The following is a 16,347-nucleotide window of genomic DNA, read 5'->3' on the forward strand; positions in this document are numbered from 1 at the left end:
CAAACACTATCTAAATATTAAATTCGATTCTTATAATTCACTTCAAACCTAAATTATTTACATCTAATAAGATAATCCCATTCCTAAAAACATCAATTATTTAAGGTTGATTAGAAAGCGACAATAGTTTCCAGAAAAAACATATCATAAATTGGATTAATTATTAGTAATTTTTTTTGTTAAGAAAAAAAGGAGGAGGAAAGATGCTTTGGACACCAAAGAAGATGCCCCCCATATGATCTTTGTCGTTTCGCTGCACTTCACCATTAATGCATCTTGAATTTAGTAATATTTTACTTATCAAACTCCGTGAGGTAGATGCTTGAACCGGCCACCCACCAATTAACAATTCATCGCTTTTATCATTTTATTATTCAAACCTAAGCTTCTTATTTCGATCCAAAAGAAGGCTTAGGGTCAATACTGATGTTTATAGTACATAAGCTTTTTTTAATTACTAACCAATGTCCCGTTAGAATATAGCGTTTTCTCTAATTTTATTGAATAATCTATTGTGAATTTAGTCCAAACTCTTTTAAAAAAAGACAATAAATTATAATTTGAAATTTTATTAAAATAATAAAATTTATTAAGTTTTATTTTTAAACGATTACAATTAAGATGATAATTATAGCAAAAATATTATCAATGCTTTAGTCTTGTAGAAATATTCAATCTAGTATTATTATGAAATATTTTATCAATGAAATACATTGTTATATAAATTTTAAGGATGAGTTTGTACACAAGGTTTGGACCTTGATGTAGTGCAACTAGACTTGAAACTCACTAAGTTATTAGGTAGTGCTACCAGGTTAATAGTTTGTTGTATTAATGCAATACTCGAGTTTTAAATATGAAATGTTACATGATAATTGTTTATATTATCTTTTAATTATATAGTTAAGGGTTTAATTGTCAAAAGAATGAAGCATTAAATATTTATTTTTGAAAAGTACCCCAATTAAAATATTAATCACAATTGTATATAAATATATTTATTTTATGAATATATTTACTTGTACATAAATATAAATAATGTTACCGAACAAACCAATGATGCAAGTGGTATTGCGTTCTTTTCTAGAAATTACCACTTGACTTTTTTGACATTTTTTCTTAAAGACAAAGGAGGGGAAATAATTTTACAATATAAAACGTTTAAAATTATAGTAAATTTAAAAAACTGAATATATAACTTTTAAAGAAAATACGAGATATTTGTAGACACGCGAACATCTCCCTGTTGCTCCTCAAGTACCATTAAAAGATGACAAGCCGTTGACGGAGTTTTATAATAGTTGTCTTTCTCATCTGCGTTGTCAAAGAATTGTGGGAAACAATGGCAACCACAGCTGCTTCATCTTTTATCTCAGCAGTCACAAAGAGGTGGGAGTATTGACTCATTTTTTATTATCAATCTTAATCTGTAATCTTATTTGTTCTTTGGATGTTGTGCAGATTATCAGATGTTAATCTAACTTCTCCTTCGGTATCAAATTCTCATTTATATATGTTAATCTTTGTTCCTAGAGTTTAGATTTGATGGGTTTGGATTGGTAAAAAATGAAGCAGAAGCTCTTTGTTGTTTGCAATTCTGTAATAGCATAATGATGTTAAAGATCCCACTGTTCCACCTCCCCTCGTCCAATTACGTATTTTTCTGCACTGTTTTGATATATTTTTTTGTATTGAGGTTGTCAGGATTTAACTGTGATTACTGAAATTAACATCTTAAAATGAAAACTCAATGGTTGGTTTTTGAGTACAAATCTTAAGTTCCAGCTAGTATCTTCCCCCGGTTGCCAACCTGTAAGTAAATTAGTTGGGTGGGAGCTCATTTTGACCTGAGTCAAGGTTGTCGGATCCATCTTCTAGGTAAAAGAATGAGACCCTTGGGGAAGGACTAGCCTTCTCCAAAGGAGAAACGAGTTGTAAATACTGAAATTCATCTTTAGAAAATGAAAATACAGACTTAATCTTACTACTAACCATCACGTGCAGGCTGGAAGGGAAGGTAGCACTAATTACAGGAGGAGCTAGTGGTATTGGCCAATGCACTGCTAAAGTGTTTGCGCACCATGGAGCCAAAGTTGTGATTGCTGATATCCAAGATGATTTGGGCCATTCCGTTTGTGAGGACATAGGCTCTTCAAACTGTTCCTACGTGCATTGCAACGTCACTGATGAAGACCAAATAAAAAATGCTGTTGACAAAGCAGTCGCCACCCATGGCAAGCTAGACATAATGTTCAACAACGCCGGCATCGCTGATGCTGACAAGGCTCGCATAATCGACTATGATAAATCAGATTTCGATCGTGTTCTTAGTGTAAACGTAACTGGGGTTTTCCTAGGGATCAAGCACGCCGCTAGGGTGATGGTCCCTGCTCGAAGTGGTAGCATAATTTCGACTTCTAGCGTAAGCTCCACCGTTGGTGCTGCTGCAACACATGCGTATTGTGCCTCAAAGCATGCTGTGCTGGGACTCACCAGAAATGCTGCAGTTGAGCTAGGGCAATTTGGGATCCGAGTGAACTGCTTGTCTCCCTACGCTCTGGCAACGCCTTTAGCGACGGGATTCGTGGGGGTTAATGATGAGGAGCTGGAGAAAGCGATGAGTGCGTTGGCTAACCTAAAGGGTGTGTATCTTAAGGCCGAAGATGTAGCAAATGCAGCACTTTACCTAGCAAGTGAGGAGGGAAGATATGTGAGTGGGCATAATCTGTTCATAGATGGGGGCTTCACTGTTGTCAATCCGTCGTTCCGTATGTTCCAATACCCCGATGACTCGTAAGTACAAAATTTTGCTAAGCAAATTCTTACCCGTCTTGTTAATTAGCTTCCATTTAAAGTTATATGAATAAGAAGTTATTTAGGCAGCGTTTCTATTAGATATTGAAAGATCGAGGACAAAGAAAAGATGCATGTATTTCTTATTGGAATAGTTAAAGTTAATAACAAGGATCATTGTCAATGGAAAAAATTATTAAAATAAGAAAAAGTGTAAATTAATATATCATGAATTAATGGGTTACCAATTCAGATAGAAAAAAGGTTAAATGATTATTATATTATTTTGATGATGTTTTTATCTTTTATACTTTATAAAATGTAATTGATTAAGTTAATGTCACAAGGCAACTTGATATTTAATTTTTATAATTTGATTTTTAATATTGAATTTTCTTTTCACCAACATGATAAATTTTGACTGCTATAAAAAAATGACAATACCATGATAAACAATTGGAGTGCATTTATTATTCTTAAGCAAGTATTTGCCTTTTTAATTTCTTTTTACTCAAAGCTTAAACTATTTTTTCCTTTTTAATTTCGTAAATATTGCATATTATTTATTGTATGTTATTTGTAAATCGATACCTATATTCTACATGGTGGTTTTAATCACATACGCATGTGATATGCTTTCTTATTTTATTTATTTATTTTATGAATTCAACATTAAATACTTTTTATGATTTTAGTAACATTAGTTTAATGTCACATGCGTTGCATGTGATTTTAAGTTTAGCATAAAATAATATTTTTATTTGAATTATTGAATATAATTAAAATATATTAACTTATCAATTCAAAATTATAATAGAAAATTTTCAAATAATAGTTAAAGTATTTTTAACTAATGTAGTTTTACTTTGTAATTTATGCAAAGTAATATTATTTAAAATAATAACTAATTAATATAATTAACTCTAATATTAATTAAGTGATAATTAATATGCTTAGAGTTCTATTCAAATAATAACTCTATTTTACATCAATAAAATTAGTACAACTTTTGTTTAGGTCAAAATTTTTAAATAATAATGAAAAAAATAATTATAATTATCACAACCTTTTTCCCTATATTTTATGCTTAAAGTTCTATTCAAATAGTAACAAGTGGTTGGGTGCAATAGTAAGGAATAATGCATTCCCATAGAGAGGATCTAGGTTCAAACCTTGAAGATAACATTGTTGGGAGAGACAACCATGAATTGCGAACATGAACTGACAAATAGACATGAAGAATAAAAAAAAAAAACAGTTTTTTAATTAATAAGTGTAATTTAAATTCGAACTTCTATATATCATGGATTTGTAATATTTAAGAAAGTGAGTTTGAAATATTAAAGTAAAAATATCTCAACACACATAAAAGTTAAAAGAAATAAACATGATAGAAACTAGAAAACATATGTATTTTATTAAATAATAATAACAGTGAAGAAAAGAAAGCGTAATGAGAGCGGTGGAAATGGGATTTGAAGAGATGAATCATAAAATGGAAAACTTGTGGTTTGTTAGAGAGTGAAATTGGGCTTAAAGTGATGTTTGAATGTTGGATACAAGAAATTGAAATTAAAATGGAGTTAATTATAGCTTCACGTTATTATTTATTAATACTTGATATTGGATTGCGTCTAGGTAATATTTGACAATGGAAGCTAAGAAGTCCAATTTCTTGAATGTGGTATTCAATTTTAAGAAAACTAGTTTACAAGTAAACAATTAACTCAATAAAATAATTCAATTTGTGAATGATATTGAGATTCCATTAGTTGCTGAGTTGTTTTGTTAATCAATTTAGTTAGAGGTTGTGTTTTTAGTGTTTTTAATAATTGATTCTACTTTCTTGATTTCAAAAAATAAAAAATTAATACTAATTTAATTTAACTATCAGATACGAAACAATTTTGGTACAAATACTTTGATGGTTAGAGTTTAAGATCTGAATTGAAATACCAATTTTTTTTATTATTACGGTAGAAAGATGCCTGGATTTAGGAAGGATCATTTTAACAAAAAAATTACTGGAAAAAAAAAAAGAAAAATTTTAATGAATAAGGTTAAAAGCCTTCATAATGGTAGGATTGACAATGCTGAAACCTCCATCCAAAACAAGGTTGAGCCCACTCACATAATTCGCTTCATCACTAGCCAGGTATAACGCTGCATAAGCCAATCCCTCTGGCTTCAGAATTTCCCCTTTCAGATTGCCCATTGCTGTTAGCGATTGTTCCATGTTTCTCATCTCTGTTTCATTTGGTGCAATCATTGGAGTGGCAACTCCATATGGCGATATACAGTTCACTCTTATCCCATAATGCCCAAGCTCTGCTGCTAAGTTCTTAGTCAGTCCCAAAACTCCATGTTTTGACACTGCATAGGCATTGCCTGATGGCAGCCCCGCGATTGCAGTACAAGCACTAGCAGTAAAAAGTATGCATCCTTTGCGCTGAGGCGACATCACCCTGGCTGCATGTTTGGCTCCTAGGAGAGCACCCACAAGGTTTACCCCAATGACTTGGTCTATTTCTGACTTTGTCATATCCAAAATGGTGCTCAAGGTACGGTCCAGGATGCCTGCATTGTTATGCATTATGTCGAGTTTGCCGTGCTTGCTGATGGCGGTGTCCGTAAGGTTGCGGATATCATCTTCGTTCGTCACATCACAGTGAATGTAGCAAGCACTTTCGCCGAGCTTTTTGGCAAGGGCTTCTCCTTTTTTATCCTGGATATCAGCGATGACCACCTTGGCACCGTTCTCGTGGAAAAGGCATGCTGTGCTTGCTCCAATGCCGCTTGCCCCTCCTGTTATAATTGCCACTTTCCCTGCTAACCTGAAACGAAACCATTGTAAAAAGCAACAATATCAATAGCAAATGAAATCAATCGATTTTGGTATATGTCCCTTCTTCTACAGAAAGTCAAACTGAATGTCCTCGACACCAAAGGGACAGAAACAGAGTTGCATATGTGTACCAGCAGTTTGGGAAGAACTGAAACTAGAGATTGTGGGAGTACCTCTTAAGGGGTGATATCAAAGAAGCTACACTACTCATGTCTACTTAATAAGAAATCTGAAACCAAGCAGAGATACGAACAAATGATCGGCGGTTGGTTTTTGATTCATCGGGAGCTCCATATATAACACTAATCGAAGATAATGTTAAAGAATATCACCGCAATCTCTCTTTCTAGATATCTCTTCAACATTCTATCATCACTTAAGCTTATCATCAACCATGTTTATCCAAACGTTGCTGCAATATTAATAGTTGAAATGTTTATCCAAACATTTTTCTCTTCAACTTTCTATCATCATTTAAGCTTAAATTTGTTAGTATAACATTTTAAAATAAAAAAAATACTTATTTGATAGTCGATAATTACAAAATACGACAATATAATTAGCCTGAATTTAATAAAAAATTAACAATATTAACAATTAAATTTTAATTTTGAAATTTAAAAAGTAAGAGATTAAATTTTAAAAATAAAAATATAAGAACTAACCTACAATGGTATGATGTAGTAGTAAAATATATTACACCTCAAAAAAGATGCAAGTTTAAACCTTAGATACGACACTATTAGGAGAATAGTCACACAACCCGAACATAAATAGTAAAATGAATGTGAATAAAATAAAATAAAATATAAGAATTAAATTCTAAATTTTAACTTATATTAAGAGTTACTAAAAGTAATTTAGACTTTGTTTTTTTTGTTTTTTTTTTTTTTACTTTTAAGTATCAGTTGTTTATTTCGATTGAAATTGATAACAAAGTAAACATCTAAACATTGTTTATTTGGATTGAAGTGGTTGAAATTGATAGCAAAATAACCATCTAAATGAAGTTAAACTTTTAAGGTGGCTTTAAACTTGGGGTCATCTGATTTCGTAAAATTATTGTGTACTTGTATTTCTTTTTCTCGTATTCCCAAGTTTGTCTCTCATACTTGGTAGAATTTTAACGTAATTTATTCATTTTGCACTTGGCTAGGAACCAACAAACACCTTTTTTCCAATGTTGCCGACCCTTTTGGTTTCACTGTATGTTTGTTGTTTTGGACCTTTGGTTGTCCTTTGTAATTTGCTGATGCGTCCATGGTCTGCAGTCGATAAAATCTATATATTCATTCATCTTTAATACAATGTATATTATTTTATCAGTATCCAAGATTTTGACTTCACAAATGTTACTACCAAGTCACGTTTTCATCCCACTTATCTTCCGTTATTGTTATATAGAGAGCTCACGATGAATAAAAAACCAACCACCTCTCATTTGTCCCTATTCTCTGCTTGATTTCAGATTTCTTATCAAGAAGAGATGACCAATATAACTTCTTTGATTTCACCCCTTAAAAGGTATTAAAATTTTCCTACAAGCTCTAGTTACAGTTCTTACCAAATTGCTGGTATTTATATACAACTCTGTCGGTGTCCTTTTGGGGTCGAGGAGATTCAGTTGCTTTTCTGTAGAACAACAAAATCGATTATTTTCTCTTAAGCTTGTTGTTACATTATTTGTTGCTTTTTTACTATGGTTTCATTTCAGGTCAGCAGGGAAAGTGGCGATTATAACAGGAGGGGAAGCGGCATTGGAGCAAGTACAGCATGCCTTTTCCATGAGAATGGTGCCAAGGTGGTCATCGCTGATATCCAGGACAACAAAGGAGAAGCCCTTGCCAGAAAGCTGGGCGAAAGTGCTTGCTACATTCACTGTGATGTGACGAACGAAGATGATATCCGCAACCTCACTGACGCCACAATCAGCAAGTGCGGGAAACTCGACGTAATGCATAACAATGCAGGCATCCTGGACCGTACCTTAAGCACCATTTTAGATATCACAAAGTCAGAAATAGACCAAGTTATTGGGGTAAACCTTGTGGGTGCTCTCCTAGGAGCCAAACATGCAGCCAGGGTGATGGCGCCTCAGCGCAAAGGATACATACTTTTTACAGCTAGTGCTTGTACTGCAATCGCAGGGCTGCTATCAGGCAATGCCTATGCAGTGTCGAAATATGGAGTTTTAGGCGTGACTAAGAACTTGGCAGCAGAGCTTGGGCGTTATGGATAAGAGTGAACTGTATATCGCCTTATGGAGTTGTCACTCCAATGATTGCACCAAATGAAACAGAGGTGAGAAACATAGAACAGTCACTAACAGCAACGGGCAATCTGAAAGGGGAAATTATGAAGCCAGAGGGATTGGCTTATACAGCGTTATACCTGGCTAGTGATGAAGCGAATTATGTAAGTGGGCTCAACCTTGTTTTGGATGGAGGTTTCAGCATTGTCAATTCAACCATTATGAAGGCTTTTAATCTTATTCACTAAAATTTTCTTTCTTTTTGTTTTCAGTTAACTTTTTATTAAAATGATTCTGCTCAAATCCAGGCATCCTTCTACCGCAATAAATAAAAAATTCGCTATTCCCCCATTGAAAGGAAAGGTTTTTTCTTCTTTTTCAAGGGTAAAATCTTAATTAATATCTTAAATTCTATTTGGAATTCAACAATTACCAATTACTTATGGTAACTTATAAAATTGAACGTTGAAAAGAGTATTTGGCTGTAGTGCGCACTTTGACTGTCACTATAATGACTAACATAGAAAAATAAAATAAAACAATAGCACAAAACATCTTTATATAATTTGGTTTCCCAAGTTTGTAAAGGGTAAATTCACAATCTTTACTCCAATATAACAAGTAGTTTAAGTTCTATCAGACCTTAATATAACAGCCTCACTCATATAATTCATTTTTTTAATCAACACGATCTCAAATTTTCTTTAGGCTTGGACCTTTTTGGGCTCTTATTTTCTCGAACTTGGATTTTTTGGATATGGGCTTAAATCGAGCCCGACAAGCTCTAATGAATTCAAATAATTTTGGATTTTCTAAGTTATAGATATTTTAATTTTGAATGTAATAACTCATTTTACTTTTATATAAGGACAATGCAATTTAAATTTGCATTATAAAAACATATATTATATAGATTTAATAGATTTATTTTATATAAAATAATTAAAATGCTAATTGTTTATAAAATTTATTATTATATGACAGGTATATGAATTGAATAAAATATCTTTTATTGTTTATTATTTTATATTATATTAACAATTGAATAAGTTTGATTTTTTATTAAATTTATAAACCTAATACTCACATTCTAAAATATTTATTCTAAAACTAAAAATATTATACTAAGTTCAAACCCAAATAATATACTCATTATTAACCAAACTTGAAATAAATTAATTATAGTCCAAATCTTATGTCCACAATAAAAAGAATTTAAATCCAATATCAAATACATTTTGTAAAAATTAAAACTCAATTCAAAATCTAATTTTATTTTATTTTATTAATATATTAAAATTTTAATAAAATTTTATGTATTATTAATTAGAGACATGTATTGTAATATACAAAATTACGCATAACTATTGATACTATATTTTCTTTATTATAACTTATAATATAATAATAGTTATATTTATATATGTATTAATAGTTTTCAAATATATTATTATATTTTATAATACTAGACTGCATCCATGGGCCGAGCTCAAAGGCCTGCCCTAAAAGTAGGAGGGTTTGGGTAAAAATATAGGCCCAAAAAATGGACTTGGTCAAAAAATAAGGCCAGTTTAGAAAACAGGTCGAACCTCGGGTAAGGCTTTTTTGGCTCGGGCCCGGCCTGGCTTGAATATGCAAAAAAAAAAGATGTTTTTTTCTTCTTTCTTTTTTACTCTCTTTTTTTTTGCTATTTTATTGTTATTTTTTTCCTATTATGTTGTTACTATTTTTTTGAAGTAATGTTGCTACTATTTTGTCGTTATTGTTATATTGTTAATTTTGTTACTATTTTAGAGGCATCTGCTTGTTAAGTTGCACCTATCTTAGTGTTATTTAAGTATACATATTTTTAAATTTATTTTCTATTTTTCGGAAACATTTACTTTAATGTTTTTAGTATGTTTAGTGTATTATATATATATATATATATATATATATATATATATTTTAAAAGTTATATAATAAATAATATAAAAAATTAATACCAATTGACCGGGCATGGGTTTTAATATTTTTATTCGAACCGACTTGGGCAAAATGTTAGGTCCATTTTTCGGGTCGAGCCTAACAAACGGGCCTAAAATTTTGGTTGGGCTCGGCTTGGCCCATGGACACCTCTATGTAATATTATATCTTTTATTATAATCTATAATATAATAATAATATTAATAATTATATATACATATTAATAATTTTAGTAATAGTTATATATTATATTATTATATTATGTAGTAGTATATCATCTATTATAGTTAGGGGTGTTCGAATGCTTAACCAAACTTTTTAATCCTTTAATTGTTAACCGAACCGAAAATTTTGCAAAAAAATTTAACTGAACTGAAATATTTCGATTAAATTAACTGAAATTTATATGTTTTTATTTTTTGGTTAAAACAAATATAAAACATATAAAAAAATAAATTGATAATGTTCATTTAACCGAATTAACTGAATTAAAACTAAATATAATTTGTATTATTAATTATTAAGTTTCGTTATTTTGGTTAATTACCAGATTTCGAACCGAATTAACCGACCTTCCAAAAAATCATTAATTGACCTCTGACCAAATTAGATCGATTAATCGACTGATTAACTAAAATAGATCGGTTCGGTTGGTTAATTCAGTTTTAACTTAAATTTGAATACCATTAATTATAGTTAGCAATTAAAACCAACTTAATTAACCAAATCGAGCTAATTCAATCAAATCATTTGGTAAATTTGATTTTGATTTTAGACCAATTAATAGTTATATATATATATATATCAATAGTTTTGAAATATATTATTACACTATGTAATACGATATCGTATTTTATAATAGTAATACATAATATAGACATTATTATATAGTATTATTGATTATTATATTAGTGTTCTAAATCCCTATACTCTTTGTAAAGTTTTTGATAAAAGCCTTCGATCATTAAATATAATACCCACTTATTTACAAAGTAACAAATATCAATTTAACCATTTCAATCAAGGTCTCACTTAGTCTTAATATAATTTTTTTATGAATATATCTTTTAGATAGATTTCTTTTCACCCACATTTTGGCATCAATAATGTCGTTAATTGAGTTGGTGTCACAAACTAACTCGATATCAACTCAAGACAAATGAGAATAGCATGATAATTTAATATTCTTAATATGATATATTTACTTATTTAAAAAAATTACTCACAATTTAAAATAAACTTTTTATTGTAATTTATTATATATTTTTAAACATACACTTATACGTAGATGCAAAATAGTATGAACATAACTTCACTGCATATGTATATCTAATATATAAAATTAATTAAACAATTGACTTGCGTATATAAAATGTACAAGCAAATGTTTTAGAAAGTAAAGGATTTTGATTCCTAATTTCTTGATACAGATTTTCAAAATTTAGGAGTTGAAAAATTGGAATTTCGTTGGAAGCATGTGCTTATATATGTCGACAACATTTCTAGTTAGGTACAAGTCAAGCTTACCTTTTCAAAATAAATTTCTTTGTAGTATATCATAAGTTTAGAACAATTAATTTCCTTGCACCATCCAAACAATTATATAGATAATCGAATTACACGTAGAAAACTAATTAGAAATTGATTTCTTATTGTATTTATTATATATAAGCACATCAAACAACTACATGAATATCCCAACAAATTTATTTATTTATTTATTATATTGATGTATATGACTAGAAAAAGTCTGACATTTTGCATCACATGAAAAGAAAAAAACTTTGGCAAGGGCCAATGCCTTGATTGCTTGGTTGGTAATCAATTAACAAGGTTAGCAAACTTGAACATGGTTGGATTCACAGCACTGTACCCTCCATCTACCAGGAGATTGACTCCACTCACATAATTTGCTTCTTCACTAGCCAGGTATAGTGCAGCCTTGGCTACACATTCTGGCTTAAGAATTTCACCCTTTAGATTGCCCATGTTGCTGAGTTTCAATTCCACAATGGATCTCTGTTCTTCAGTAATCCCTGGCAAACCAGTTACCACTCCATAAGGCGAGATACAATTTACTCTTATGCCGTATTGCCCCAAATCAGGCGTCAAGTTCTTAGCCAGCCCCAGAATCCCATACTTTGTTGCTGCGTAGGTGTGAGATGCAAGCCCTGCAATCGAAGTGCAAGCACTGGCAGTGAAGAGAATGCAACCTTTACGTTGGGGTATCATAACCCTTGCTGCATGTTTGGCTCCAAGGAAAGCACCGATGGTGTTGACTTGAAACATCTTTTCCAGGTCTGATTTTTTAGCATCCAAAATCCCTCCGCTTGTTGGGCGGTCCATGATGCCTGCATTGTTGTACATAATGTCCAGTTTTCCATGTTTGGAGATGGTGATGTCGATAAGATTGCAGATGTCATCTTCATTTGAGACATCACAATGGATGAAGGCAACATTTTCGCCAAGCTGGTTGGCGAGGGCTTGGCCTTTGCAATCTTGGATATCAGCAATGACCACCTTGGCACCATTTTCATGGAAAACATGCACAGCACTTGCTCCAATCCCACTGGCGCCACCTGTTATAATTGCCACCTTGCCTTCAAGCCTGAAACTTGAAGATTATACATCAATATGGGGAATATATGATATTTACATGCGAATTAAAGAAGATTATGATCATCTCGCGAAATTGGAATCAAACTAAGAGAAAGAAACTTGTTAAAACAAACAGGTGCTACAAAATTCGAACATATATAGTAATGCATAAAATTAGGGTGCGAGTTCTTAGTTTGTTACCTCTTCTGAGACATCGCAATGCTCACTTTAACACGTCTGTGAAAATTTAGAATTTAGCAGGAAGGGGAAGAAACTTGCGTATTGGCTGTTTGTTTATTTTCTCTCACTGGTATCCAAGCATTTATATATGCGTATATAAAGAGAAATAAATAAAAATAAGATCACCAATATTTCAACCAAAACATTTAATAGGTTTCATTTCAGTCAATCCCAAAACCCGGTTTTAATTCCTGAAGCCCAGAATCAAACAACTGGTTACAACGTTTGAAAAAAAATATTAATAATAAAAGAAGACAACAACCACAGAACATGCCATCTTGTTTAAAACATATGCCAAGCAATTTTGGCAAATCCTCTGTCACCACGTTACTCGCTGTCCGTACATAAGGTCCTCTGTTTCTGTTTCTTAATTATTATTTTTATATTCCAGTCCCTAAATACTCAATCAATTTATATTTATTTAGAAGAGAATTGGCTCCCATCAGGAGAGTTTTCAAAGTATCATTTTTAAGACAGTTGACTCAGACTCCCAATAATTGAAGGTATTATTTTTAAGTAGAAATTTTTCTTCTGATCTCAACCAAAAGTTATATACGGTTCACAGAGAGGGTGACTTGACTGGTGGAGATAAATACCTACAAAACTTGAAAGAAGTGTTAGTTCTGGGTGTGTGAAGATTAATGGAAATACCTAGGCACACCGTAGCTCGAACCACCAACCTATGCTTTAAAGTAACATGTTTGCAAATATGGTACCATTTAAGTTATCAGTACCTATCTTCATTAACTGAGGTGTCCCCTTCATGGGTCGTACATAGCTCTCCAGGAAGGTTGGGAATAAAATCCCAACATAGGACAATACATTTGTGTTGTAAGCCAATTTTAGCCCATTTACATCAAAACCCAATTTAGCCTTACCTAACCCACCAAAATTAAACCCAAAACCCAAAATATTAACTACCCAAAGCCCAATTTACATCAAAACCCCAATAGCCCAAACCCTAAGCCCAAATCAAAATAAAAAACCCTAACCCACAACCTAAACTTTTCTCAACTAAATCTTAGCCTTTTCCACCACCAACTCCACTAGCCACTCTTTTTCTACCACCAACTCCACTAGCCACTCTTTTTCCACCACCAACTCCACTAGCCACACCTTTTCCACCACCAACTCCACTAGCCACACCTTTTCCACCACCAAATCCACTAGCCACACTTGCTCCATTACCTACTCCACTAACCACACTTGCTCCACCACCATTTGTACCTACAAATGAAGACATAAACAATAAAAAATATTTTGTAAATGGCTATATAAGCCTTCTCATATTTTGTATATGGGGGGATGTTTTTTGGGAGAGTTTTTGGGAGAGAAAGTTATTGTAAAGGATTTTTGGAGAGGTTTCTTTTTAAAGTAATCAAGGAGAAGAGTTATTGTAAAGGCTAGTTTTTGGAGAAGCTAGTTTTTTTTTGGAGATTAATCAAAGATCAAAGCAAAAGAGGTTTCTTTGTCTATTCTCGTTTTAAGTTCTTTGTTTGCTTATCGTTTTTTCTTTCAATCTTATTTTGTTTCTTTTATCCGAAAGTAAAAATAAAAGGAGGAAGCTTATCCATTTTACCGAAAAAGTTTTTGAGGTCCAATTGTTGTATCTGGGTTGGGGAGGTGAATTACGTGCTGTCCCATGACGGACGGTGGTCGACCTTGTGGCCGAAAATTACCCACCCTCTCCCTCTCTCTCCTTTTTTGTTATTATTATATTTCTTAATATTATATTAGATATATTCTTTTAATATATTAGGTATATTTTAAATTCTATATTACGTATATATATTATACTATTTTATGTACATATCTTTAATATTATATTATTTATATTTTTTTCTACATGCTATCTTATATATATATCTTAAATATATTATGTATGTATTTTAACACTATATTATGTACATATTTTTATATTATCACGTATTTATTTTTTATATATGTACATATTTATGTAGTATTATTAATAGTATTATTTTTTAAACATCATTATTTTTTCTAATATATATATATTATGTACATTTTTTTATTTCTATTTTATTTTTATTTGTCAATATTAATTATTATTATTCTAATATTTTGATATTTTAATATTTTATATTTTATATATTTTATTATTCACATCATTATTCGCATTTTTTACAATAATATTCTTGGATTTTTTTACTATCATTTTAAAAACTTTTACATTTTAATTTTAAGAATAAGGCAATGTACCGATTTTAACATTAAGTAATCGATTTCATCGCTATGTTGGGTGAAATTAATCGGCTCGTGTTAAAAACGGACGTCCTTCTAAAAACAAAAAACTTGCAACTTCTCATTTCCTTCAATCGGATCACACTTAAATGTCAAATTGAATTCGTATTTTTGAAAATCAAGACAACATGTGTTTAATAAGATACCAATTTTGGGCGTCAGGGTGCTAATACCTTCCTCATGGCAGAATCAACTCCGAACCCTAAATTTTCTCTGGATTTTAACGTAGACCTAAACTCACCTTTTATTTGTTTTAATAAGAGATCTAATAGGTGTCCGATCACACCTAGGAAAAAGGATCGGTGGCGACTCCTGTTTATTTCAAAAATCAAACGTCAAATTTCAAACTTTTTTCAATAAATCGCCACAATTAGCGACCAAGCTAAGCTAAAATTTTTACGTCACATACAATTTGGCGACTCACTGGGACCCTTTTTGAGAGTCGAGTCGAGTTAAGCATGTGTTTTAAAATTTGCAAAAATTTCTTGTTCAAAACATATTTAGTCGTGATCCTTAAAATTTTAAATTTCAAGAATCATTTGTATCGTGTTGTAAATATTTTCCTAACTTGTTTATCATCCGCTTTTCACTCTAAGTTTTACGATTCTAGTTTTTAGTTTTAAATAAAGAGAAAAGGTTTGCAAGTTTCTCCCCACACATCGTGCACGTGCATTTTTTTTTGCATAACATGAGCTCTATACCCGGGCTCCATCCCTTTTAAGTGAAAATAAACGCTACGCCTTCGTGAGTTAACTTGTCCCTCCGCATAGGCATAAGTAAATGTAATCCCTCGAATTGATCTCGTAAGCCTATGATAGGCCATGACCGAGGCTCTGTACTAATCTTAGTAGATGACAGTACGGACAATTCGAGTACCTATCTAGAACCAAAGCTGCATATAGTGAACCGTACAAGCCACTTAACTAGAGCCATGCCAAACCTCTTTCCGTTTACTAGTCACCAAAATAAGTACACGGGAAAAAACATATCTTACCTTCTGTTTCTTTTACATTTACGCTTTCTATGTAAGGGAATCGAGTCCATTGGACCAAGTAGCTTAATTTGTTAGATTTTCCACAGTTTTTCTCTATTCATATGTGTTGTGCTAACCAAGGTTGTTTGTCTGTATTTTTATTTTTCATCATGCATTAAGGCATCTTGTTAGGAAGGTGTTGATTAGAGATTGGTTGCCAAAAACGGGTTTCTGATGGAGGAGTCAATTATACGAGTGACCGAAATGTTGTGTAATAGACTCTTTTGATTAAGGAAATGCCTAAATAGGGCTATCTTGAAATTAACACCAAATTTTTGCAAATTCCTTATCGATATTCATCTCGCCATTTATTCATTCATCCATTCATTGCATGTACATGTCCCTTAATCATTCATCGAG

General features: G+C 31.7%; 3 protein-coding genes and 1 pseudogene across 3 annotated transcripts; 2 read left to right on the top strand and 2 right to left on the bottom strand.

The window, feature by feature from the left end:
- The first annotated feature begins 1,204 nt into the window (after nt 1-1,204).
- LOC108456274 (secoisolariciresinol dehydrogenase-like) lies at nt 1,205-2,964 on the top strand. The gene is made up of 2 exons (XM_017754870.2): nt 1,205-1,389; nt 2,005-2,964. The coding sequence occupies exons 1-2, from the start codon at nt 1,343-1,345 to the stop codon at nt 2,795-2,797; spliced, it is 840 nt and encodes a 279-aa protein (XP_017610359.1). The 5' UTR covers nt 1,205-1,342; the 3' UTR covers nt 2,798-2,964.
- A 1,695-nt stretch (nt 2,965-4,659) lies between these two features.
- LOC108456320 (tropinone reductase-like 1) lies at nt 4,660-5,849 on the bottom strand. Its single transcript, XM_017754920.2, has 2 exons — nt 5,812-5,849; nt 4,660-5,627 (listed from the first exon to the last, which is right to left on the bottom strand). Exons 1-2 carry the CDS (start codon nt 5,847-5,849, stop codon nt 4,841-4,843), a joined length of 825 nt encoding a protein of 274 aa, XP_017610409.1. The 3' UTR covers nt 4,660-4,840.
- Nucleotides 5,850-7,124: 1,275 nt separating this feature from the next.
- On the top strand, nt 7,125-8,137 carry LOC108455614 ((+)-borneol dehydrogenase 1-like; annotated as a pseudogene).
- A 3,351-nt stretch (nt 8,138-11,488) lies between these two features.
- On the bottom strand, nt 11,489-12,968 carry LOC108455615 (tropinone reductase-like 1). The gene is made up of 2 exons (XM_017754155.2): nt 12,654-12,968; nt 11,489-12,462 (listed from the first exon to the last, which is right to left on the bottom strand). Exons 1-2 carry the CDS (start codon nt 12,665-12,667, stop codon nt 11,676-11,678), a joined length of 801 nt encoding a protein of 266 aa, XP_017609644.1. The 5' UTR covers nt 12,668-12,968; the 3' UTR covers nt 11,489-11,675.
- Between the last annotated feature and the right edge of the window lie 3,379 nt (nt 12,969-16,347).

This window comes from Gossypium arboreum, chromosome 9, assembly GCF_025698485.1.
Source record: "Gossypium arboreum isolate Shixiya-1 chromosome 9, ASM2569848v2, whole genome shotgun sequence".
Lineage (NCBI taxonomy): Eukaryota > Viridiplantae > Streptophyta > Magnoliopsida > Malvales > Malvaceae > Gossypium > Gossypium arboreum.